Source organism: Hippoglossus stenolepis, chromosome 9 (assembly GCF_022539355.2).
Source record: "Hippoglossus stenolepis isolate QCI-W04-F060 chromosome 9, HSTE1.2, whole genome shotgun sequence".
NCBI lineage: Eukaryota > Metazoa > Chordata > Actinopteri > Pleuronectiformes > Pleuronectidae > Hippoglossus > Hippoglossus stenolepis.
Window position 1 is genome coordinate 21,890,151 of NC_061491.1, and position 25,093 is coordinate 21,915,243.

Genomic DNA, 25,093 nt, shown 5'->3' on the forward strand with positions numbered 1-25,093 from the left:
GAAGAGAAACTTTCCTCCAATCACATGTCGCCGCATCCTCACGGGACCAATTGAAACGCAGGCAAGTGGTGAGGCTGAATAAAGCGGTCCAGAGCGCATTGTGCGTTTGAACAGTTATAGCAGAGGAGAGGGGGACGAGGCACGCGGGGGGTGTTTGATGGTATGTCGCTGAAATGCAGTGGTATGGTGAATCAGGGCGGTTGTTATGGATTTTTCAGACATGGAGTTTAATGGCACTTGTCTGCGCCGAGAATGGCCATTTCACACCCATTGCGTTAAATGTATGAGGCTCTTAATTGGCTCACACACAATGTCAGAAATAAGAATAATAATAATAGAAGAAGAAGAAGAAGAAGAAGAAGAAGAAGAAGAAGAAGAAGAAGAAGAAGAAGAATCATAATCATAATCATAAATAAAGTAGATGCATTCATTTTCCTCAGTCTCTTAGAAAAAGGTGACAAGAAGAATGGTCGCTTTGATTTGACCAAATTTACATCACACATTAGTTACAAAAGTTGTATGATGACACAAAAAAGTTTTTGTTTCAATACAAATGCGTGTTTGCTTTGATTATTCATTTGGTTTAGTTTTGAATTCATAGCAAGGATTGTGTGATAATGAATGTTTTTTGTGTTTATTATTTATTATCTAACTTTTATATTATGTTCTTGTGTATATGTATTTATTTGTGTTTTAATATTTTTTCGTAGGGTGGGCAGTGATGCACCACCCACAGTAGAATAATGATTTGTCATGACCCCTAAAAAATAAATGTGTTTAAATTTACAGTTAACTTACATTTTCCACCATTGGATTTCAGATTGTAACACATTCTGTGAATTTATATGGTTTATGGACATATTTTGGGCATATGGTCGATATCAAAACATAACAATACATAATTCGACATTGTGAACCAATACGAAATGTATTTTTTCACTTTGTTCACTCTCCAATTTAGGATTGGCAGCTGGAGTTTTCCTGTTTTAATAATACAGTTCATTAAACTTATAGTATTTAGATGCTTTAAATAAAAGCATCAATACCACAGTGTAAAATTACACCATTACAATTCAAAGATGCCACTCACGTAAAAGCATGTAAGTAAAATCAGGAAAATATACTTAAAATATCAATCACTATTAGATTTGATATAATTAGTTTATTATCACTCAGATGTTGAGAAATGCAGGGATTTGGGGTTATAGCTAGTTTAAGTTGTCCAATCTTCAACTTTCGTCCAAAGGAAAAGCTGTAAATGGTCATATTTGAGAAACTGGAACAACTGAACGTTCTTCATCGAGAACAATTATCAGCTGATTGATTTCTATGGACTATAATTGACTTATTTATTGAGTTGTGCTTATATAGACTGTTATATATCTGAGATAATGCACAATCTCTCAATATAGGAATAACAAGTCAGCTACAGTCCCACTGAAAAGAGGAATAGAAAATTCAAAATAAAAAGAATATATTCTGGTAAAATACCTTAAAAATGTGCATCCTGCTTACTTCAGTCAATTACTATATAAGGTTTTCCATGAAGTTGGCGGGCAGAGAGGAGTGCGTGAAAGAAACTGAAACACTTCAACAGCCATGTTGGATCTGACAATCAATGTGTCTCTACGGCTCATGGGCACCTGTCGTTGAGCCGTAATGGCGTCGGTGGCGCAGCTCGACGGCCGTTGGCGACGAGAAGCTTCGCGGACGAGGGGCGGACGCTCGGGAGCGGTTTCCGGGTTTCCCTTCCTGGGCTGGGACGGCGGCGAGAGTCCAAAAAAAAAAAAGCTCCTGTTGATTAAGAACAATTCCGCTGAGGTAAGACACTGTCCGCTGGTTACTCCATGTTGTCGTGTGTGTTTGTGACGGAGCTGTGAGGTTCAGTCGGAGCCGGAGGAGGAAGATTCTCCGGAGCCGAGCTGGCAACAGGACACCAGGCGCGGTAACAACTGCTGCCTGCTAAAGTTTTGACATGTCAACTTCCCAGAGCTGAGTTTCTCTCTCACTCCGTCTATTAAAAAAAAAAACACGTTTCATAGAGGAAATGGATGTTCTTCGAAAGGAACTATGGCGCGTAACTGATGGTGCAAAGTTTAATGTCATTGTCCCAGTTGTTGTTGTGGTAAACTCAGTGACAGACAGACTGGGTGTGGTGGAGCAGATCCACAGGCCTCCACACACACGTTACACACACACACACGTTACACACACACCAAGTGGGACTGAAGCTCATTATTTGTACATGTCTGACACAGTTAGACGAGTGAAGGGCTCCTCCTCTTCACATATTCAAATCCATGATCATAAATCCAGTACTTTTTAAACACTTAAAGGGATAGTTCACCCAAAAATGAAAATCCACTCATTATCTACTCAGCACTGTGCCGATGGAGGTGTGGGTGAAGTGTGTGAGTCCACAAAACACTTTTGGGGTTTCAGGGGTAAACAGCGTTGCATCCAAATCCAATACAATTGCAGTAACTGGTTACCACTATTTCAAACGTAAAAAACAACAGAAAAGAACATAAAATGCCTCCATGCTGCTCCTGTGGTGTCATACAAGTGTGCGTAAGCCCCGACGTTCAAATCCGACGCGAAACTATTTAATTTACACCATGTTTTTAGCCAGACATTTAGGCTACAAACTTTGTGTAAATGACGCTGTTTCAGGTCGATTTTGAATGTTTGGGCTTACGGCCTTTTATACTTAGTTCTTTTTACGTTTGAAGAAGTGGTCACCATTAACTTCAATTGTATTGGATTTGGCTGCAATGCTGTTTACCCCTGAAACTCCAAAAAGTGTTTTGTGGACTCAAACACCCACCCCCTCCATCGGCATAGTGCTGAGTAGACAATGAGTGAATTTTCATTTTTGGGTGAACTATCCCTTTAAGTTTCTGTTGCCTCATTGTCTCAGTTCATGTTCTCATCGGACTTCACTGGGCCCCCATATTCCCAAACCCGTTTCGTATCGAATCTGCATGAGAACAACCATTCTAAACATGAACTTTCACGAATTTCCTGTTTAGTCCTCTTGTGAAACATTCCTGGCCTCTGGAATAACTTTCTATCATCGATCAGTTCCTGACCTTTGGTTGAAAGGCATATTTGCGCAAAATGAATTTGGTGTTTGGACAACTTCACAATAACACTGGGAAACAATAAAGTATTTCAATGATGTGTCTGTGGCGGAGGGCCACCATTGAAGAATTATCATCAATCTTTGCTTGTGTTCAGTGAAAACGCACATATTTCACTTCCTTTCTCGCTGGGATGTGAACATTATGGGCACCATGGTTGACTGGGTGAGCTGTAATCTCCGGCCAGCAGTTTCCCTTTTTATTTCACAGATGAATTTGATATCAGAAGGACAACCTCTCTCGGTACTGAAAGACGCCCCATGCCTCTGATCCAGCACCTTCACCCCTCTCTGACCTTTCCCCTTCCTGCGACCTCTTCCCACAAACACTGGCACGGCACAGAAGCGCTGGGGAAGACATTTGTCTGACACTGTAAACCACAAGGGGATGTTTCCTCCCGTTTTTCACTGGGGTGTGAATGGAAAAACAAAACTTGATTCACGTCGACAAACCCAAGTGGACGTGCGCTATTGTGCCAAAGGCTTGAATGATTTTACACAGCAAGACATCTTTATTCACGAAACTATATGTGGAAAAACCGGAGGAAGAAACGCACATTAGAAATAACTTTGATCCCTCGTTTTATTGTGTTAACAGGAAAACGGTCTTTTTGAAAGTTGAGTTATTTTCGCTCCACTCTATGCTGCAGTCGGTCACGTAAATTCTGTGAATATTTCTGGCTGTCAATGGGGCTAGTCTTCAGTTTAGGTATGCAACTAACACTTTTTTTTTTTTTTAAGCTGAAATTGTTCAATTGGTGTTGATCAAATTTGAATTTTATCAACTTTTTTAATGACCACTTCGTTGTTTAAGTTATTTTGTTTTATTTATTTTAAGTAAATTATCAATCTTTTAATGAGATAAACTTCTAATTTAATACTTTTAATGGCCTTACATTAAAGTCAATTCATAGTTTGGGGTTTTTACAACATAGCTGGACAAAAAAAGGACAATTGATAGGTGCCACCTTGTGCTTGAGGATAGTGTGATAGTGTTTTTTACAGTTTTCTGAATGTTGTAAAAATCAAATGACTCTTTGTGTGATCTAACTATTGAGATCTTTTAGTTGTATCTCTACATTTCATTTTCTACATTACTGAATCATGACTGTTATCAGCCTTGGGGTTGGATAATATGAACTTAGTCTTGAGCAAATATAATTTTATTTGAATAAGGTATTGTGAGAAAAAACAAATTGTTTTCACGGAAAACCCAATGAGTAAAAACGTATAACTGTATCTAGTGATGTATGATATACAATAAAGTAAATAAATTAAAAGTTAAAGTACATCATCACATTGATGCAAATGTTTCAATATTGCTGTAAATCAGTTCAGCTCACTCTTGCTAACTGATTTAAATTTGCCTACAATATTGATATATGTATCTATGTGTGTACATATATACATGTGTATATACAGTATATATACACATATACTTCTCCGTTGGTTGGCAATAATTACCTTTTGACCAAACCTATAAATTTTACCTGACTTTCAGTTTTAGTTTCACATTTAATCATTTAACCTTTTCCACCTAAAGTCCATTGTACCAAACAGCAGCTGGGATAGAATAACAAATTGTTTCTATTCTATGTTTTTAGTCATTTCCTTTCCTGTGCCCATTATCATTAATGTTACATCCTGTGCTTTAAACTCTGTGTGAGCTGGCTGCTTTCCTCCTGTTTGAAAGGCTTTTTTATTCCGCCTATTGTGGCTTTTTTCCTCCTCTCTATGGTCTCATAATTGTAAGTGTTTTTAAAAGCACGACTTTAACACCAGCATAATATATTTATTACTGTTGACTATTGCTACTGCCTTTGGTCTCCAAGGGCGACATAATTACAGCCAAGGCCCCATATCAATGGGTATTGTTGTTTATGTCTGTGTATTTTACATGGGCCAAACATCACTTTATTATGCTGAGTAGCTCCAGGGTCCTTGTTGCCATGATCACTTGCCAGTAAATTACCATAATTGTTGTGATGCCACTGAGTTAACAAAATCTCCATGGTGTGAAATTATTGCTTCAGTGTTTCCAATAAGAACAGAAAGTTCTTAATCCACGGAGGGTGGGTGTTCGGATCCTTGACACTGCCTGTCAGGAAGGTGAATAGTTCTGCTCATACTGCTGCCCCCTTCATGGCTTCACTCCAGCCAATAAATCAACTGTAAATGCCTTACATGCCAACAACTTTGGCTTTACTAAGGTGGCATTTTTCCCTTTTGGCTCAAACAGCTTAATCTCCCCCATGTCTGGCCTGTTGATAGACGTGTGTATGTGTGTGTAAGCAGCTCAGCAGCCTGGCCGGTTAAATGGCCATTATTAAGAGAGTATTATTGAAGTGTGCCTCCCGCCTGTCTGTCCTGTTGTGTTGTCTTTGTGATATTACAACTGCGATATTTGAACGTTTTAATTAATCTGCTGCTGGACTAATGCTGGTTCCCACAGAGCCGGTCAAAGAATAGAAGGGTGTGTATGTGTGTGTGATACACACGGATAAGCTTGTGTGGGCCGTTACATTAACTTAGATGTTCATTAACAATGAAAACACATTTTTTGTCGTGTTTCAGGACTGAAACCAATGTTGTGGCTCAGAGGATCGAAATGCTGGTTGGTTGGTCAATCCATCACTTTGTTTCAGGTCGGACTTGTTTTACAGTTAAAAGTCTGAAAAACTATTGAATGGATTTCTATGAAAGGTGATAGAGATATCCATGGTGACCGGAAGATTCATCTTAATGACTTTGGTGACTTTTCCTCTCACACCAAGAGCAGGTCCAAGTTTTTATTTATCTAGTGAAATATGTTAACACTCAATAGATACATTAGCGCAGCACATTATTCTGTAAAGAGATTCATGCTCCCCAGATTCATGACTTTGGTTTTCTCTATCATGACTGTAAGGCTGATATTTTAGATTTACCCCGACATATGTTGGATGGATTGCCATGATATTCTGTCTATACATCAAAGTTCTCCTAAGAATACATTTTAATAACTTTGGCGCTGCTTGGACTTTTCATTTAGTTTCATCATCAGGTCAAAAAAGTGGTGGAAGATGATGAACATGACAAATATTTAAGCTGCCAAACATAGCTTGACCATAGACTCGTAGTCTTGTTTTCATTATTCATTTCATTATACACTTTTACAGATATATATTTCTACTTTTATCAAAAATAATATTAAAACCATTATATATAACAATTATATTTCATTGGGTTATCCCTTCGGCTGGTGTCTCCCCTCGCTGTCCTGCTTGTGGCCAGTCCTGAATGTGGTCAGGGGTGAGGCACGTGTTCTCCCTCCTCCCCAGCTGAGCTGCTCTGTATAGGAAAGGCTTCAGGAACCAGAGGGATAAACAGCCATTGTTCCACTTGTGGGCTCGATGAAACTACCCTGTCAGTATGAGAGATCTCTGGCCTCTTTCATGTAGATACAGAGGGCCCCCCGACTACTGCCTAATGAATTTAACAGTGTGAAATGGTTCCCCAAATGAGCGAGGTCAGTTCGGGTTCCCATGCCGCCTTTTTTACCATTACGTAACCAGAGTGCATCTCCGTTTGGCAGCACACTGCAGCCTGCCTCTTTCTAATGCTTATCACACTCCACCTGTCAAGGGCCAGTGTGTTGGTGATAAAATGGAGCCTGTTCTTCCTGCTCAGTCATTATGTAGCTAATTTATCAAGCGAGCTTGTTGCTCTGTCGTCTGCTCAGGGTCGTAGATTTGGGCAGGAGCAGGGGGTTCTCTAGGCTGCGACAGTTTAAATGGTGTATAGGAACAAACCTGTTGCCCAGAGCTCTTAATCTCTGCTCCTTCCATATGATAGTATTGCAGAACAGTGTCGTCATCGGCCTGAATTAACGTGGACTCGATGTGCAGAGTTGTTCAAGTCACAGTTTACAACATAAATATCCTGAGGAGGAGCTGTGCTCTATTATATAATATAGGATAATATTAAGGAAGATTAGTAATGGATAATTAACTGTGGGTCTTTTGCCTATCTGATTGCTGACTGTATGGTTGGGAAATATTATGATGTAAACAAAGAGACAATGTTAATTGGGTTGGTTGGGTTTTATTTTTGTTAAATACTGTAATTGATTTTTAGCGATTTTTACCCATTACTAATCTACTGTATGTGAAAGTTGTATGAAGTTCTCAAGTATTGCTGACAAGAATTTTCCTGAGAGTCGGATTAAATGCCTATTTTAACAGTTACCTTTAAAGTGACCTCTTGAGAAATGATTTCATCAGGATTCCTGGAAGAAGTGATTTGCTGAAGCAGTTTTTATTTTCCTTCTAGGTGTTTTTACCAGTAAGCTCGTCAGACGTCCAGTAAACAGTAACGATGTCTGAGAAAGGGAAAGTAAGTAACAAGATGAAATTGCATGAAGTAATTGCGAAAGTATGAAACATCGACAGAGTGAACAAGAGGGTTCTGGTAAAGCCGTGGTGATTAAGACTCATGGTACTTGTAATCTCATGCACACACACTTACACAGGCATCCAGGGAGGATATCCTGTATAAATGCTAGTGTTTCATAGCTTGGCTTTATTGCCTGTTTCAATTTCTCAATGATATGCATCATCATCAATCTCACTTCACCTTTACAAACACACTTTCCCTCATAAACTGATGGAAAATGTCAGGAGAGAGTTGGTTAGTAGATTTACTGAGTTAAAGACACTGTGAAATATAGAAGATGATATTAAATGACATAAATGCTGTCCCTTTTTTACTCAGTCATTACTTGTTCCTGAACTTTATTTTTAACAATATCCTTCTATCTTCTGCAGTTCCCAGATGCGACAGGTTATGTAGGTTTTGCCAACCTTCCAAACCAAGTTCACAGAAAATCTGTGAAGAAAGGCTTTGAATTTACCCTAATGGTTGTAGGTGAGTGACCACTCTTTTCTTATAATGGAGACTTCAGCTAGTGTTCTTTTGAGAATAGAGCTTTATTTGTCATTCTCTTTGGTTTTCAGGGGAGTCTGGTTTGGGCAAATCGACACTTATAAACAGCCTGTTTCTCACTGATCTCTACCCTGAACGCTACATCCCCGGTGCCGCAGGTACACTCCCCAGTACACACACACACACACACATACATGAACGTGCACAAAAACACACACTGTAATAATACAGAAATGTCTGCTGCAATGTCTCCAGCAGAGCAGTGCTTCAAGAGGAATGCTGGGAATGCTTTAGTCTCAAAATATGACCCTGCCCTTCTTATGACTTGACTTAGATTAGGACTTGTTCTGGCTTGAAAACAATTATCCGTGCCCCCCCGGGTCAGTATGTACAGATAAGAAAACATGTAGTCCTTTTTAGGTGTCAAAAACCCATGATTTATATATATATATATATATATTATGTATTATTGTTACTATTTTGTAGTTGTGTTGTGTTCTAGTTGTGTTGACTCAGCCATTGGACAGTGGATCATTTAATCATACTTTTACTTCCTTCCCTTTTCTTGAGCAATTTCCCTGCAGTCATTAATAAAGTTGAGAGATTGTGATTATTATTGTTCCTGGGCTCCACAGAGAAGATTGAGAGGACGGTGCAGATTGAAGCATCGACCGTTGAGATTGAGGAGAGGGGAGTGAAGCTTCGTCTCACTGTGGTCGACACCCCTGGATACGGCGACGCCATCAACAGCCAGGACTGGTGTGTTTGTGTACTGTGGAGGAGTGATAATAACTTGGGACGTGCTTCCTGTCCAGTGTGGAGACTCATTCTTCTCTCTTGACCTCATACTCCCTTTCTTAAGTTTCATCTTAGACTCCTCTTCCTACATCTTCTTCCTCTGCATGCTCTATGTTTAGATTTCCTTCAAGTGTGTGTGTGTGTGTGTGTGTGTGTGTGTGTGTGTGTGTGTGTGTGTGTGTGTGTGTTTACGCCCACGTGTGTGTTTGCGCCCACGTGTGTGTTTGCTTGTCTGGTATCCTCATGCCAGCGCTGTCAATGTGGCCTCCCTGTCGAAGCTCTATTTCCTGTGGATGGACCTGGTGTTGCTGTATTTTTACACTATACGCTATGCTAGAAGAGTACATAACTGAAGATTTATGGTACAACAGTGTCTTTGTGGTAATTTCGTGTGACTAATGAGGCTTCTATCCATTTCTCATCTTGTTCGCCTCTGACGTCAGCTTCAAGACCATCATCCAGTACATTGACAATCAGTTTGAACGGTACCTCCATGACGAGAGCGGACTGAACCGAAGACACATTGTGGATAACAGGGTGCACTGCTGCTTCTACTTCATATCTCCATTTGGACACGGGTAAACAAACAAAGATATCCACACACACACACTTGTATTCTTCCCAATTGAGTTTGTCATATCTACAGCAGTACTTCCAAAATTACCTGTAATAAAAAGACTGGGAAGTATATTTAGATCGTTCACATTGTGCTGTAGAATATATTACAATGATCACACGATAACACCAAGCAGATACCAAGGCAAAATCTCTGTCAAAATAAGGTAGCTGTTACATGCAAGTAAAGCTGCTGTTTAGTGCATTAATTTTCACTTGTAATGAAGAGAAGTGTGTTTCGATGAACTTTGTTCCCTAGCTACACATATACATTTGACCTTTCAACCTCTGTCTCTCAGTGCTCCCTCAGTACATAATCCAATTGACCTCTCTGATGGTTTCTTTTTTGCTGTCTCTTCTTCTCTTCTTTTTTTTCTTTTCTTTTCCAGTCTAAAGCCGCTGGATGTGGAGTTCATGAAGGCCATCCACAGCAAAGTCAACATCGTTCCAGTCATCGCCAAGGCTGACACACTGACACTGAGGGAGAGGGATCGCCTGAAGAGGAGGGTGAGTTGGATGTACACATGCACAGCTGTCCCCTTTTTCCTGGATACAGTATACCATAATAAACTTTCCCCTAGATTAGACATTTAGATTTTTTTTTTTATGTCTATGGTTTAGCCATTAGAAAATGGAAAAGCCAAGTGTCTGCCTGTCTGCACGTGCACACCCCTAAGCTTCCTACTGTTCCTGACATGAGTATCTATGAGTATCATTTAGTTGTGCTCTTGTTGTGTCGTCACTGTAAGTCTGGAAACCAGACCAATCAGGAAGATCATGTTTATTCTCTGATAGCCAATAATAAGAGTTACCATTATTTGCATCATGTCCTAGGTCAGAAGTATGTGGGTGGTGTGTGGGGCTTAAGTTGCAAATTACTTTTTCATCTCAGCCGACTCCACTGTGTTTTTTAATTGGAAGTCAGACTGTCTCCCCACCTGCTCCTACATGCCCGGACCTCCCACCTGCCTCTCATTCAGCTCTCGGAGCTGGTGGTCTGGCCGGCTCGGGCGGGTCGACTCACTGGAGTCCAGCTCTGGAAGTCTGTTTTGTTCAAAGCAGTCAACAGCCAGAATACTTAAAATGGCTGATGCAGCATTTTAGCAAAATGAGGGGTCACAGTTTAAGGTTTTACAAACACACCTTTCTTCTTGTATTTCCAAAGACAACAGGATGTCACAGTATCAAAAGCTGAGAGCTCAGTGATTAAGCCTGTATTTTAACCACCGTGAAAGTTGAAATTCCTCCGCTGCGGTGACCTTAAGAGGACCTACCAGTTTAATTGTACTCTGTAGTGTTGTTTTGTGTTTTGACCTTCCTCAAACCTTGTGTGAGTGTTCCTTTGGCACTTAAGATGAACAAAAACCATGTTTCCTGCCAGTGCTGACCCCCTCCCCAAACTATAGAAAACCCCCAAGCCTGTTGGCTGTTTGATCCAGCTGGCAGCGTGCAAGCAGGTCAGCTGTGTTGATTGGACTTTTGGCACACTTTTTGTTTAAATCTGTCCATGTTTTGCTTTTCATTCAGATTATTGTTGGACATCATATACTGTAAATGTGTAGCCAATAACAGCAGAGTGGGAAATTACAGTGTGGCAGCGGAAGACACTGCAACAGTATCACTCTGATCTGACTTCTTTGCTGCCGAACTGTCCACAACACTATCTGTCCAGCAGAGTTTATCACGTGCACTGCTAAGTGTACCCTTAACAGACATTTCCCAGTGTACACCAAGAAGCAATTAGCTGCCGACTTCAACAAAATGGACACACACACACACATACACGTACATTTTCCATAAAATTCTCTCTGGGAAGAAGACATGATTATTTTTGAACTACATTTTGAATTTCTAGAAGTACTGATGCACATTCAAAGACTTGTTTGAATTTAGTTTGACTGTATTTAATGAGTTCCTGGACAAACAATTATTGTCAGGAAATACAGAGGGTTAATTGAGCAATCTGCCCCCACATTTAGGAATGGCACTGTCCCCTCAGGAGTGTATATTATTCCTGCAATTGCTTTCTTAGTCACATTCTTGGCACACACAACTTTTATCTTCATCTCAATTTGTTAAAATAAGTATCCTGCAACGGAGCCTCTGTGAGGATTAACATGTCTGTCAGTGTATTTCAAATACCGTGCAATTTATTTATGGATATTTTTAGTTTTTAACAGTAATCTAGTACAGATAGGAGAGAGGTGTGACATTAAAATATTTACTTTACTATTCAGGTACATTCAGAATTGATTTATCCCAGTTATTTATTTTTACATGTTAACATAGTTATAATCCCCATTCGTCTTGTTAAGTGTCTCTCAGGAGAACAAATGTATCTGTCTTTAGTATTCGTTGGTTCGATCAGATTAACTGAAGTGGCTCTTAGGTGTACGTGCCTGATTCCTGCCATTCAGTCTCGTACAGTGCACTGAGGCACCAGGCCTTCCTTTGAGGTCAGAGCAGCCAAGAACCTGCCAGAAAGCATGATTGATATCCCCCTGTGTTTCTCCCATAGTTTTCAACAGTTTGTTTTTTGTAGGTTACTTTCTCACCGTTTTAAGCCATTTGTCTCCCAGTAAATAGGTCCCCCCCCTCCTCTCAGGGCTCGTCCAGTCTTTTGTCTTATTATTAAGGGGGAAACAGCTTTTACAGAACAATAAAAGTTTCCTGCAAAGTGTGAAGACTGTTCCACTAACTAGATAGAACCTGCTGTCCCGTATGGCTCAGGCTCTACAGGACACCGTTCAGCCTTCATCCCCTTAGTTCTGCTTTCTTTATCCCCCAGACCTTCCTCTGCTGGCAGCGCCTCACTCAGCTACCTCTTACTTTCTTCCTCTGCCTCTTAGTGTCCTCTTTTTTAATTTTCTCTAATGCCAATTTCCTTCACCAGGGTCTCTGTAGTCACCGGCTCATTAAATGCCCCGAGGAGGGTATATTGAAGGGCTGATCCTCTCAGTCTGGGACCTTTCAGTCATATCCTGTGTGAGGCTTTACTCTCAAATTGCTTTAGATTTTTGTTTTGTATCTCAGTTTGAACATAGATGACAATATGCAGCTGGTTTATACTAGAATCCCAATGGAAGCAGGTAAACATTATTGCTGTTGTCTGAACTAAAGAGTTGTTTTTTTCAAATAATTCTATAACTACAACAATCAAATCAAATCATATCTTTTGGTTTGGGTAAAAGTACATTTTCCGATGTGAGATTTTCTTACTACAACTTAGTTAACCCATGTTAATTTTTCTCATGCCGGTGAAATGCATCAATAACAAATAGCCACAGCCTACAAGTGGGAAAAAGCATCTTCAAACATCTAAAACCCTGCTGTGTGGTTTTTAAAATGATCAGCAGTAAAACAGCTGCATTTAAAGCAGTGTAATACGCCTTAATTCTGATGAAAAGTTTGCAGGCTGTTCTTTTAAGCCAGAGGTCAGTAAGGGCTGGAGAACCCAGCTCCTCCTCTGTTCTCGCACCAGGCAGCAGACAATAGTCCAGACCCTTTTCTTCCCTCCACTCCCTTCTGTGTTCCGTCTGAACCTCCTCCCCACATCTCTTGTTGCTTCCCTCCATCTTCTGAATCTCTTCTCCCTTCTTCTGTTGTCTTTCCGCATCCATCTCTGCTCACCGTCTCCCATCCACAGCCCCATACGTCCCCTATGTTTGTCTCCTCAGCGGCCATATTTCACCCCTGGCCGAGGCCCTGTCATGTTTTCCCCTCATTGTCTGACTGGCTGTTGTCTCCCCCAGCCGCTCCACCACATTCCCGCTGTGTGAACCAGCTCTCTACGACCCCACTGGGACACATTATCCGTGGACTGGACTGCTCGAACTGCCCAGTATTGTCACCAGGTTTTCTTAAATGGAATTAACAGAAAGCGAAGCAGTTTTAACAAGGAAGGTAAACAGAGGGTAAAAGTCTGTGGTCGGATCTGTTGGGCAAGGACAGGAAATGATAAGGCAGGTAGAGGCGACGGATTAATGATATGTGAGCTTGATATTCATTTTTTCTTTGTACATGTCTCCACTGGTGCCCCATGAGTAAAGGTGTTGACGGTCATTACCTCAGTTCTCCCTCACTGCTCCTGTGTGTGTGTGTGTTTGTGTGTAATGTGTATGAGTCCCTGGTCAGCTTGTGCTTTTCCTGCCTGTGTTTCAAACACGCGGACATATTTATTTTTCTGCCCCCCCAGCAGTCATTGTGCCAGGGCATGCTCCAAGTCCCTGCAGATTTTAAAACAACAAATATTTTTGCCTCATAGAACAAGCAGCTCTATTACACACAATCATCGGCTCCCACTACACTGTGAAAACAGGGGGGGGGGTCCTTGTTTGGAGACCGACCTGTAGCTATGGTTTCTGGACTTTTGCCTCGCTGCTAATGAGTCACTTTTAGCTGTTGGGTTTACCGTTGAGACCCTTTTGATTGCCAGCTCAAGTCACAAAACGTGGTGTGTGTGGATGAAAAAATCTTAAACTCGCACTGTCCCCTTCTAAATCGTACTTAAACACAAGATTACATGAATAGCCCGATTGTTCCTCTCCATGCTTTTTGATCAGTGGGAGAGGTGGGTGGTCTTAACTGTTCTAATACTTAGCCGAGACAATAGCAGTGTGGGTGTGTGTTCATATGTGGCTGTGAGTGTGTTGATCAGCGTTACTCATATGATGCCTTCTCGTTGCTATGGTTGTGGGACTTCCTCTGCTGTTCCAGTCAGGATCGTCCACTGGCAGATAGACCTGGAATTCCCGTACATGTATCCAAGTATCTTTAATCCTCTAAACAAAAAATGATTGATTTTTCCATGTGCCGCTTATGTGTATTGGTTCTTTTAGTAGAAGATTGTATCTGAGCAGCCAGAGGGAGTCGCTCTGTAGACTCTGTGGACGTCACAGTGGCTGAAGATGGGAGCATATTTTTGACCTCTCCATTGTCCTCCTGAAGCAACAAAACTCTGCACACTCAACACCGAAACACTTTTTTCTTCTCCTGGCACCAGATGATACCAATTCACCAAGCATATGAGAGTGTGTGTGTGTGTGTGTGTGTGTGTGTGTGTGTGTTCGATCGTGTAGGAGGTGTAAATCCTGCCAACCCCCTTAAATTAGGTATTGCTGGGGCTCTCTGACCCCCTCAGACTCCCTGCAGGCAGGAGTTAGTTGAAAATGCATGTAAATGTTTTGTTGATAGATGATGGTGGAGCAACTTTCCAATCGTTTCCCACTGTGAGAGTGAAAGAAAGCAGCCTGCGCTTGAAGCTTTAAATGCTTTCTACCATTCAGGACCTAGATTTACAACGGGAGAGGATGATATATCTCTCTTCTAAAGGGATTGGATTTCATGTGGGATGTGAGGCCATATTCCTGCTTGTCCAGAACTCATATTTCACATAGTTTATTGGCTTGGCACTACAGTATTGACTTACAGATAAATTCACAAGTGTAATTTTTATTATGTTGACCTGAGGTGATCTTTTGTATAAAACATTGTGGGGAATCCATATTGTAACTAGAGTTGTGTTCTTCTACAGATTATTTTTCTTATTTTAGGAAGTGGGACGCTATTGGTCACGTGGACAATGCTGCATGCTAAACTCTCTGGAAGTTAGTTTGGGTGGTTTTATGCAGCTGCTTAAATTCTGTGGTTGCATCACATCTCATTTTAGCTCTTTCCACTGTAGAACAATTCTGCATCAAAGTAAGGACATGAAAGAGGACAGAGTAATCACTTTTTATCCACTGGATTGGAGACACAGTTTGACCTACAGGAATCTCATAAAAGGACAGAGAGCGCTCAGGAAAAAGGACTTAATGCTCACCGTGGTCAATTTTCCTTTAATAATAAACTCTGCAGTCTTGGAAAAAGAGGGCCCCTGCCCCTTAAGGTGTTTTCTCAGTATGGAACAAGGTTTAAAACTGACTGAAAGCTAATCAGAATTACTACTTCTAATTGCAGCGATGCACCGTTTCAGTCCCCTGGCCGTTCTGCAGAAGCTGGCAGGCAGCAGTGAGGTTACATAAACGTTACGTAAAAGGGCCGCTGCTCTCGCCCCCCTGTCCCCCTGCGTCCCCCTGCGTCCCCCTGTGTCCCCCTGCGTCCCCCTGCGTCCCCCATCCCTGCTCTTCTCAATCGGAGTTGATTAGGTGCAGTTGGATTGTTTTGTTTTGTAGATGTTTTTTTTCTCTCTCACACTGCATTGTTGATTTCCTATGACTGTTCTGGTACATGTTTCTACTTCCAACTATTGTTCGCGGTTACAGTTTTGGTCCGCTCTGTCCTCAGCTGTCACTGTGTAATTGCGACTGTGTGTGTGTTTGTGCACGTGTTCACCACAATCCCCTCCTTTTGTCCCTATGCTTTTTTCTTGGGCGGCTATTTGTTTTCTTGCAATGTTGTTTGTCGAACATTAATTTCTCGGTGCTTAGCAGGTGTTTGAGTCATTCATATTTTTGTGGGTTCGCTTGTGAGAATGAACAAATCCTGAAAATATTGTTCGCTCGGCAGGTTGACGCGATGAAACGGTTGATCCCTGTAATGATGGGTTTGCAGCCCGCTACATTATGATTTGAGGTTATGGTGCAACTGTAGAGAAAATCTGCTTAGCCATGTCCCCCATGACTTCACCATGTGTAATTATATCTATGTATAGAACCACATGTATGCTATATTTGGGCTGCACATAACCACCACGGTATGTTTAATACAGCTATTCCTGGAAAAGAATCAGTCCGACTTTTCACTGGAATCACACGTCTGACATGATTCACCTGATCTCACTCCTAACCCATTTTCTTACTGGACGGCATCAGCCTCCGCCCTCACACTCACCGTAACTGGCCAACATGACGAAACATTTCCACAAACAATGTTTCGAACCCGACGATGTGAGCCAGAAACATAAGCCGATAAATCTCAGGCTTCCTTTTCTAATTAATACTGAGGCAGAGTGTTGTGTGGCATTGTTTGTCCGCCGCCCTGACAGCCCTGAGTGGACCCTGCATGGCCAACCATAACAGCACAGGGAGGGGTGGGGGTAGGGGGGAGGTATTATAGCCCGACAGGATGATCATAAAGTCAAAATGGCCCCCACTGCCAGCATCTCTGTGCCAACAAAAACACACAACTACAAGGAGGAGGAGAGGCCAGTGTTACATTAGGGATTGAGGCTTACATTGTGTACAGTAAATCAGAAGGAGACAACAGGGATTTGAAGCAGGCAGTGATTTTGACATGGGATGATCCCTGAGAGGTCTTGATTATAGGTGTCAGGCCGTACTAAGCACACGTTACCGAACAGAGTACTTCAGGTAAACAGCCATTTTGAAGCTTTTGGCTTAGTTAGGTCTGGAAACAGATGATGGCAGACAGACTCATATCTGTGCAATGACCAGATGATGTTTCTGGATGTTTAATAGTAATTTGAAATATGTTACTGCTCTCTCAGTTAGCTACGCTTACAAGGTTATATTTTCAAACGTGTCCGGTTTTCTTTTGATTGTCGGCTCGATTGTTTGTCAGCAGAATTACTCAAAAACTACTAAACAGATTTATACACAACTTGGTGTAAGGATGAGACATGAGCCAAGAAAAACAACAAATAAAGTAAAAAGGGGCAGTTCCAGGATTACTTTGGTGAGAGGTGGTTTTTAATATTTTCATCGATAACCCATGGAACAAGTCATGAGTAATTTCTCTAAAGATGTTTTTTGTGCATTTCACCTTTATTGATAGGTCAGTGAAAGTGTGTAATGCGGAGATAAAGTGGGGAATCAAAGGGCCAGGTCGGAACCAAACCTGCGGCAGCACAGGATGACTCAAGCCTCAGTATGTGGGGCGACCACACTACAATAGTTATGAGAGAAAATCAGGCACATTAAGAGAACTGATATGTATGAATCTGTGCAATTTTGGGGCTTCATCAAATGTAAGGGGACTTTGGGCCTTTGCTCTGGTATCCGCTCTGCTGAGGGCCAATCCAGTTAGTTGTTCATTTAACTGATTTCTCAGTGTCCTTCCATTTAGGTTTTTCCTGTTTCATTGCATTTTATCTGAATTTATCAGTCTTATCTTCATGTGCGACTAGATTTGTTGTTTGCTTAGTTTTTTCCTGCCATTGTATCTCATGTGTTTATTTTCATACAACTTCCCAAAATTCTCCGCGCTCTGCCCCGCCACAGTGATGTTTATCCAGCCCCCATGTTAGAGGGATCTGTAAATTGTGTTTGAGCAAATGAAGGAAAAAGAGGGTCTGGTCTTAGGTCACGTTCTCCTGTTAGTCCTGCGAAGCCTGTTTGTTTTTAGACCTGCCCCACAACAATACCCGACTCTCCACGGCAGACACACTATCTCACACACACTTCGCACAGAGCTCACTGAGAAAACAAGCAGCAGCCATAACAAGGGCTCAAACAGGAGCTGTGCTCTGTAGGAAAACCTGCGCTCACTTCCCAGGCTCCTGGCTGACTCAACACTGTCCTATTATGCACTACAGTACATGAAAGTCCCCAAAAAGTCAGGAAAACAACATTTGACATTTTTGGGCTGCATTACACAAGACTGCATTGTGGATTTAAAAAGTCTGCTCTGGAGAGCACAAAAGAAAAATGCAGCTTTGATGTTTAGAATAATAAATACTGACATCTGTCCCTGAGGGTCGCAGTGAAGAAAGCTCCTTTGTTTTAACTTGTTTCTTCACCGGTCGGCCTGCGAGGGAAGCAGGGTGAGAACTCTGCTTCTGACTGTTTTAGAACTATTTCAGAACATACACACACACCTACACACACTCACACACACCTACACACACACAGGCCGTTATTATTTTTCACCTGTCTAACCTTCTCTGTCTCACCCCTCTTTCCTCCGTGGGGTGCTTTAATTAAACGTGTTGCTGCAACAACAGGTACTCACTCACACCCTGCCATTAGTCTGTTGGGCCATCTTACTTTCTGTTTATGGGTCAGAGCGGCAGCTGTCATTTTGTCCGTATGACACAGGTTACAGCGAATGCACCCATTTTACGAGTATACACAGTATTTAGATAAATTACAGACGTCTCTGACATGTCGGAATTAAAGCAGATGCACATAGTGGATATAGAACTTTGTGAAAACAGAATACAGGGGCCCACATGATAGCTGTTAGAGCGCACGCCACGTGGTCGTACCGCAGGTCCCTGGTTTGATTCCCAGCCGGCCAGAAGATTTACTACACCTCAATCCTCGTTTCTCTCCAACACATTTCTTGTCTCTCCATTTTCGCTATCGATCAAAGGCAGAAAAAAACCCCAGGAAATGAAATACTTTATGAGCATCTACCATACACAGAATTAAAGTTACAAACAGAGACTTTTAGAAGGAAAATAGACCTTAGTGGTAATGACAGTGACAATGTTTTACTGTTACAGTTTTTAAGTTAAATGGTTTACTGATCGTTTGTCTCTAGACTGTTGGAATCTGGACTGAGAACAGGGTTCAGGACTCGAGTTTTCCTCGTTCAGTGGGACATGTCATGGAGTCTGTGATGAGGTCACAACACCGCCTCCCTCACCCTTCATGTCTCTCTTGTTTCCATTTCTCAGATCCTGGATGAGATCGCCGAGCACGGGATCAGAATCTATCAGCTGCCTGACGCAGACTCCGACGAGGACGAGGAGTTCAAGGAGCAGACAAGAGTCCTGAAGGTGAGGGAGGGGCACACAGCTGATGTCAGCTGCTCAAGGGCTACGTCAGACATCTTTTCTGGTGTAGTGATGGATACCATTCTCTCCCCATTCATCCTTTCTTCCTCTCTGACACCTTTCTTTTTCTCTGTATGTGTTTCTGTCTGACTTTCTCTGACCCCTTTGTTTTCCACATCTCTTTCCATCTGACTTTGTTTCTCTCTGGGGATCCTTTGACCTTTATCTTCCTTCCCCAGGCGAGCATTCCCTTTGCTGTGATCGGCTCCAATCAGCTGATTGAGGTGAAGGGGAAGAAGATCCGTGGTCGTCTCTATCCCTGGGGAGTGGTTGAAGTGGAGAACCCTGAGCACAATGACTTCCTCAAACTACGCACCATGCTTGTGTGAGTAACCCCTTAGTGATAAAACTGCTTCAGCAAAAGGGTAATCTGAAGGGAAGTCTTCTGAAACCTCCTGAACTTCTTGCTCATTAAACTGGTTTTAAAGGTTTGCTGGAGAAACAGATCTATACTGCCTTCTAGTGTGTGAGGATAGGATTGCGTGTCTGTGTGTTGCAGGACCCACATGCAAGACCTGCAGGAGGTGACTCAGGATCTGCACTACGAGAACTTCCGCTCCGAGAGGCTGAAGAGAACGGGCAGGTGAGATGTGAATCTATATCAGGGAAACGGCAGATGATCTGGTCATGATTTAAGCAAAGTTAATAATATTTCATGTTTTTTCCTGCAGGGCTGCGGATGAGGAGGTGATGGATAAGGACCAGATCCTGCTACAGAAAGAGGCCGAGGTAAGAACTCCCACACACCTCATCTAAATTTTTGAAAAGCTGCAAAAACAGAGGTTTAAAACATACAAAATGATAGGTTTGGATTTTTAAACTTGGTATTATTGAAGTTCTCACTTGCCATAAGAATGTTAAGGGAGTTATTGGTCACTATAATCAATTCCCCTTATACCAGGTGCTCCCTTCTTAATGCAAACACTACTGTAAGAAATGAGGGATAAAATCTACAGTTCTTCAATTGTTCTGTGTAAGAAGAGCCAAGCTGCATGAAGCTGCGTCACTTTGAGTTAGTTTAGTACACAAATCACTTTTTCCCTGTGTTTTGTACAAGGCAACAGGAACATACTGGTGCTATCGTTCAATCAGCCCAGTAAAAACCACTTACATCTCTGACAACCGGTTCCCAATTCATGCAAGAGGCACTGTAATTATTTTAAGTATATTTTTCTGGCATTTTGCCTTTATTATGATTTCAACACTGGATAGAAACAGGGAAAGAAAGGGACATAGACTGGGAATGAAATAGCAAAGTTCCTGCCTGTGCTGGATTGGACCTGGCTGCTGTTTTAACAACTCAGTCTTACTAGAGAGTACATGCTTATCAGAGTGAGCCCAGTGCTGTCAATAAGAATACAATTATTTATTTACCTTTCAGAGACTCATTGGTTTCTGTTCATTTAGTGAGATATCAGAATCAACACAAAGAAACTTAAAACCTGCTCTTATAGCTGATGTGTCTGAAACACACATCTGCGCAGGTTTTTGTTAAAGTTATGGATTTACACGGAACAAATGTACATCTCTGCCATTGAAAGTAATCAGATAAAAGATTGTATTACAAGTAAAATCATAATTAGCATCAGCTACATGTATATTTTCACAGGTAAAATATCTCAAAAAGTTAAAATATGGGCGATAATGACGATACAAGCATTTATTCAACGTGTGACCCATTTTTGCGTTTGCATTTTTTTCTTTGTTCAATGCATCTAAAAACGTCAAGGTCAATCCAGGCAAGCTTTACATTCTTCAGTTTGCTTATGGTCTCTTTCACTGCACTATCTTCCATATGCATTGCTTTCCTGTTGGGTCATGGACCCTGCACGTCATTGGGCAATAACCAGCTTCCTGATTGCTTTTGATTGCCCTGTTTGTGTTGCTGCTGCAGCTCACCGTAGTGAGTGGGCAGGGTGCGGAGGAGCTGTTTGTAAACACTGTGCCCAGGCAGGAAACGCCATCACTTCCTGCCTGGATGTCCTGGCCCAGTTTTTATGGTGGGAATGACCTCAGTAATGTGAGGATCCCAAAACACAAGGCTGCAGAGACAGTGGTCCATTTGTTTTTATCAAGGTCTTGAGTAGGAGGAAATATTACTGCCACTTAGACCTGCGCAGAATGACGTCACGTTTTATTCTGAAAGTCCCTAGTTTACAAACGATTTCCTACAAAGGAAATAATTAATGAAAGGGAAAACACAGACTGTTCAGTGTCAGTTCACAGCAGGTCAGCTGAACCTGTCATTATGTCGAATCTGTCTTTCTGTGTACATGTAAATTACAGACAAAATAAAACTCTGTAAATATTTAGGAACTCTGCACATTAATAATCAAACGGTGCCAGATTTGGTGAAGAGGCCAATTTTCAGCTGCTGTTTTCTGGTCAGATGTTAAGAAGTCATTGATACATTAAAAATTATGAAAGACTAGAGTCTAAAAACAGTTTCATTGGTTTTAAATTGATATTCATACATTTTTCCAGCCATTAAGATTATAATCGTTTAGTTAAAAAAGAGATAGTATTGTTCTCAGGAAATCAAACCGTTAAATGTCCTGTCTCACTGTCTTATGGGTTAATGTCTCTGTAATTAATGGCAAATTACAAAATGTTCATGCAAACACATAAAACCATGTGAAAAACGGGGTAAATAGTTTAATTGAGTATAATAAGTACCTCAAATGACCCGTGTGCATTTATATCTGGAGCCACAAGATGGCAGTAGACATCATAGAGAGCAACGTTATTGTTTATTAGTCTGACCTGTGATGGCTTTCAAATATAAAAGCTTCCTGTTAAGTTGAATCCTGTAAATTCTGTCTTATGAAATTTATATGCAAAGGTATGAAAATATAAATTAAAAAAAATATATATATATATATATATCATATAAATTAAATTAGTCAGACTTGATTTAATCTGACATCATTACCGCTGAGTTGGCTTTATGAACCCGATTAATCTTGATTATGTTTGTATTCTGGGAGATCTTCTGTTTATTAGAGACATGAAACAAGTCTCCTCCCAGCAAAGGAATTTTCCCTGGAACGATCTGCCTACTTCTATATTTTCACCACATATAAAGTTTACTGGGCTGAGCTGTTTCCAGCTGGTTCAAGTTCTCATTACTCATCAGCCATTAAAGCAACAAAACACTGAGCGAAGAAATAAACACGGAACCTTGTTTTTCTTCTTTCTTGTAGCTGAGACGCATGCAGGAGATGATCACTCAGATGCAGGCGCAGATGAAGATGAAATCTGACGAGTGAAAAGTTCGAAAGGAGCAGAGAAGAAAGCACAGTGATCTTAATAAGCACACACACACACACACACACACACACACACACACACACACACACACACACACACACACACACACACACACACACACACACACACACACACACACAGTCCTCCTCTGAATCCGTCACTGCCTGTGGCCCCCTGCAGACCCACCAGGAGCCCAGGATCACATCATCTTCATCTGCACACCCAATCATCATCATCATCTTCCCTCCAAACATCCATCAGGTGTTCACAAGTTCACCGTATTTTTTTCTATTTTTAATTTGTTTTCAAAACCTCAAGACTCACTTTTCAAAAGTACGACCTCAATAATATTTGATTACTTGACAACATTGACATTTATTCATCATTTAGTTGTTGACCTTAATCGTGATCCACAGAGCTGCCAGTGACAACGGTATGAAGAGAGGAGACTGTTTACAAACAAATATGCAATAATCCTGCATTTTGTTTAAGTCGAAGTCTCAGTTGACACATTTTCCAAGTATTTTGCTTTCATTATAAGTCTATTTTGAACATTTTTTAACTTAAAAGTGAAAAACAGTTTACTTATCATGCTTTTTATTGGATTGTGAGTCTTTGAGAATCCATCTTTGAACGGTTTCAAACTGTCAGAACGTGTTGGCTTCAGTCTCATCACGCGAAGCCTTTTAAATATCACCACAGTGAAATGTAAGCGTGGTTGTGAACGAGGTAAACTGTCCATGTTTAGAACGAGGAATCCTCTAGTGTCCGGGTTTCTGGGCAAAATATTTGCATGTAGTTGCCTTAGATTGGAAACCTTTATTTTTTTTAGAGACATTCAATTTGAGGTGAATGTTTGTCTTTTAGTTTGAAAAGCTGTTAAACAAATTTACACTCCGTGACACAGAGAAACCACCATTCTGTAGGATCATGCATAATTAAATTAAAGTGCCATGTTGTTAATATTTTTTTTATTTATCATCAACGATCTTAACGTCGGTGCCAAACCACAGACTTAAAACTAATCAAACAAGTCCAGTGGTTTATTGTGTATTTGGTTTAGTAACATTTGTACACTACATGTGCAGTTCTTAATAATACTGTGTGTAGCTTCTCCCATTTAAATATCCACTACTATAATATTTAACTGCTATTCGTGTAGACTCCCTCCAGCCTTCTGACTGTTCTCCAGCGGTGCCATCAAACCGTCGTGGACGTTCCATCAGCATTATTTTGTTTCTGTATTTTGCTCTCATGCATATTTGTCTGTTGTACTCACGTAGAAAACACAATTATTATTTCTTAATCAAATGTCAGTAAAGTCTTGTTTTTTTAAATGTCAACATTTTTTACATTTCTCTCTGCAATAAAAATGTGTTTAGAGAAAAAAAGCTTCAGGTACTGTCAGTTAATTTGTTTTTATCAGGTTCGTCTGATAGAAAGAAAACAAAGTTCACATCTTTCTTGCTGAAATCTTCCTTGTTGTCCTCTTCAAAGAATCTAAATATTAGAGTTTAGCAGATATTATTTGTTTTTTATTAATAAATTCCATGTTTAATGTACAATAGAAAATGGACCAGTATCTTCAGTGCAATAAATGGCACATAGTGACTTGTGGTTTATTTACTTCGGCTCATCAGACTTGTGAGCACATTTGTTTCTGATGTTTTTATCTTGACATTTAGAGATAAATATTTATCAATTAGCTGTTTACATGTATTTCTGTGGGAAAGATTTTTACTGTGTGTAAACTTGAAGCTTGGCGAGAACAGCACAATTTAAATGAAGAGAAATTCAAGATGTTTTTATTCATGTTCTCTCGTGTTGAGCAGCTGAAATCACCACAATATCATCTCAGCATCAGGGTTTTATTACAAAGCCTTTTCAAAAAGCAACGACATCTTTGTGAGAACATCTGTAAAGTCTGTGATCTGCTCTTTACTGTAACGACACCATGGTTGATGACATATTACCGAGGCTCCACGTCACTAACTTTCTACCAGAATCACAATTTGACATGTTTGCTTTAAGTCAAAACGTGTAACTGTAATGTGCCTGGGCTGGTGGTGGGGTTTTACTGCCTTTTACTATTACAGTTTGCACTTTGCTTATAATTTGAATGCTAAAATAGTGGTTAGGTGTCATGTGTTTCTTTTGGGCGGGGCGACACAGTCCCTTGAAACGCTGCACCGGCTTTGTGGAAAAACTAGAAAAGTAGAAACCCCACAAAACAACTCAGTGGAGCGCATACCTCTACACAAAAGTCCCCTTACACTCAACCAGACTGCACCAAAATGCACACACTCGTCGATATGAGTCCCCTGAATATGCCTTGGTGTGTGGGGAATCAGTAAAAAGTTCTCTGACCCACATCCACCAAGTTGTGTGATAATCTCTCCTGTATATTTTGCATCATCTTGTGTACAAACAAACACACAAACCAACACAGAAAGGGACAAAGAGAAACTTGAGCAGGATGAAGCTAAGTGGTGAATATCATAATCCAACAGATTTATTAGATTAATAAGTAGAAGCAGATGTTTTGATGATTTTAAGTCAAATATGTGATCGACGTTCATACTTTAAGTTTTGGGACAAACCTCTGT

General features: G+C 40.9%; 1 protein-coding gene across 1 annotated transcript; it reads left to right on the top strand.

Moving 5' to 3' along the window:
• Window positions 1-1,676: 1,676 nt before the first annotated feature.
• Window positions 1,677-24,114, top strand: zgc:63587 (uncharacterized protein LOC393431 homolog). Its single transcript, XM_035165081.2, has 12 exons — window positions 1,677-1,821; window positions 7,454-7,516; window positions 7,948-8,047; window positions 8,137-8,223; window positions 8,701-8,824; window positions 9,307-9,441; window positions 9,868-9,985; window positions 19,059-19,160; window positions 19,397-19,542; window positions 19,717-19,800; window positions 19,889-19,946; window positions 22,421-24,114. Exons 2-12 carry the CDS (start codon window positions 7,499-7,501, stop codon window positions 22,484-22,486), a joined length of 1,038 nt encoding a protein of 345 aa, XP_035020972.1. The 5' UTR covers window positions 1,677-1,821; window positions 7,454-7,498; the 3' UTR covers window positions 22,487-24,114.
• The last annotated feature ends 979 nt before the right edge of the window (window positions 24,115-25,093 follow it).

What these genes read in the sequence shown, in the direction of transcription:
- zgc:63587 (XM_035165081.2), top strand. An exon ending in CTACATCCCCGGTGCCGCAG is followed by an intron (nt 8,224 to 8,700) that starts GTACACTCCCCA and finishes TGGGCTCCACAG; the next exon opens with AGAAGATTGAGAGGACGGTG. An exon ending in AAACTACGCACCATGCTTGT is followed by an intron (nt 19,543 to 19,716) that starts GTGAGTAACCCC and finishes TGTGTGTTGCAG; the next exon opens with GACCCACATGCAAGACCTGC.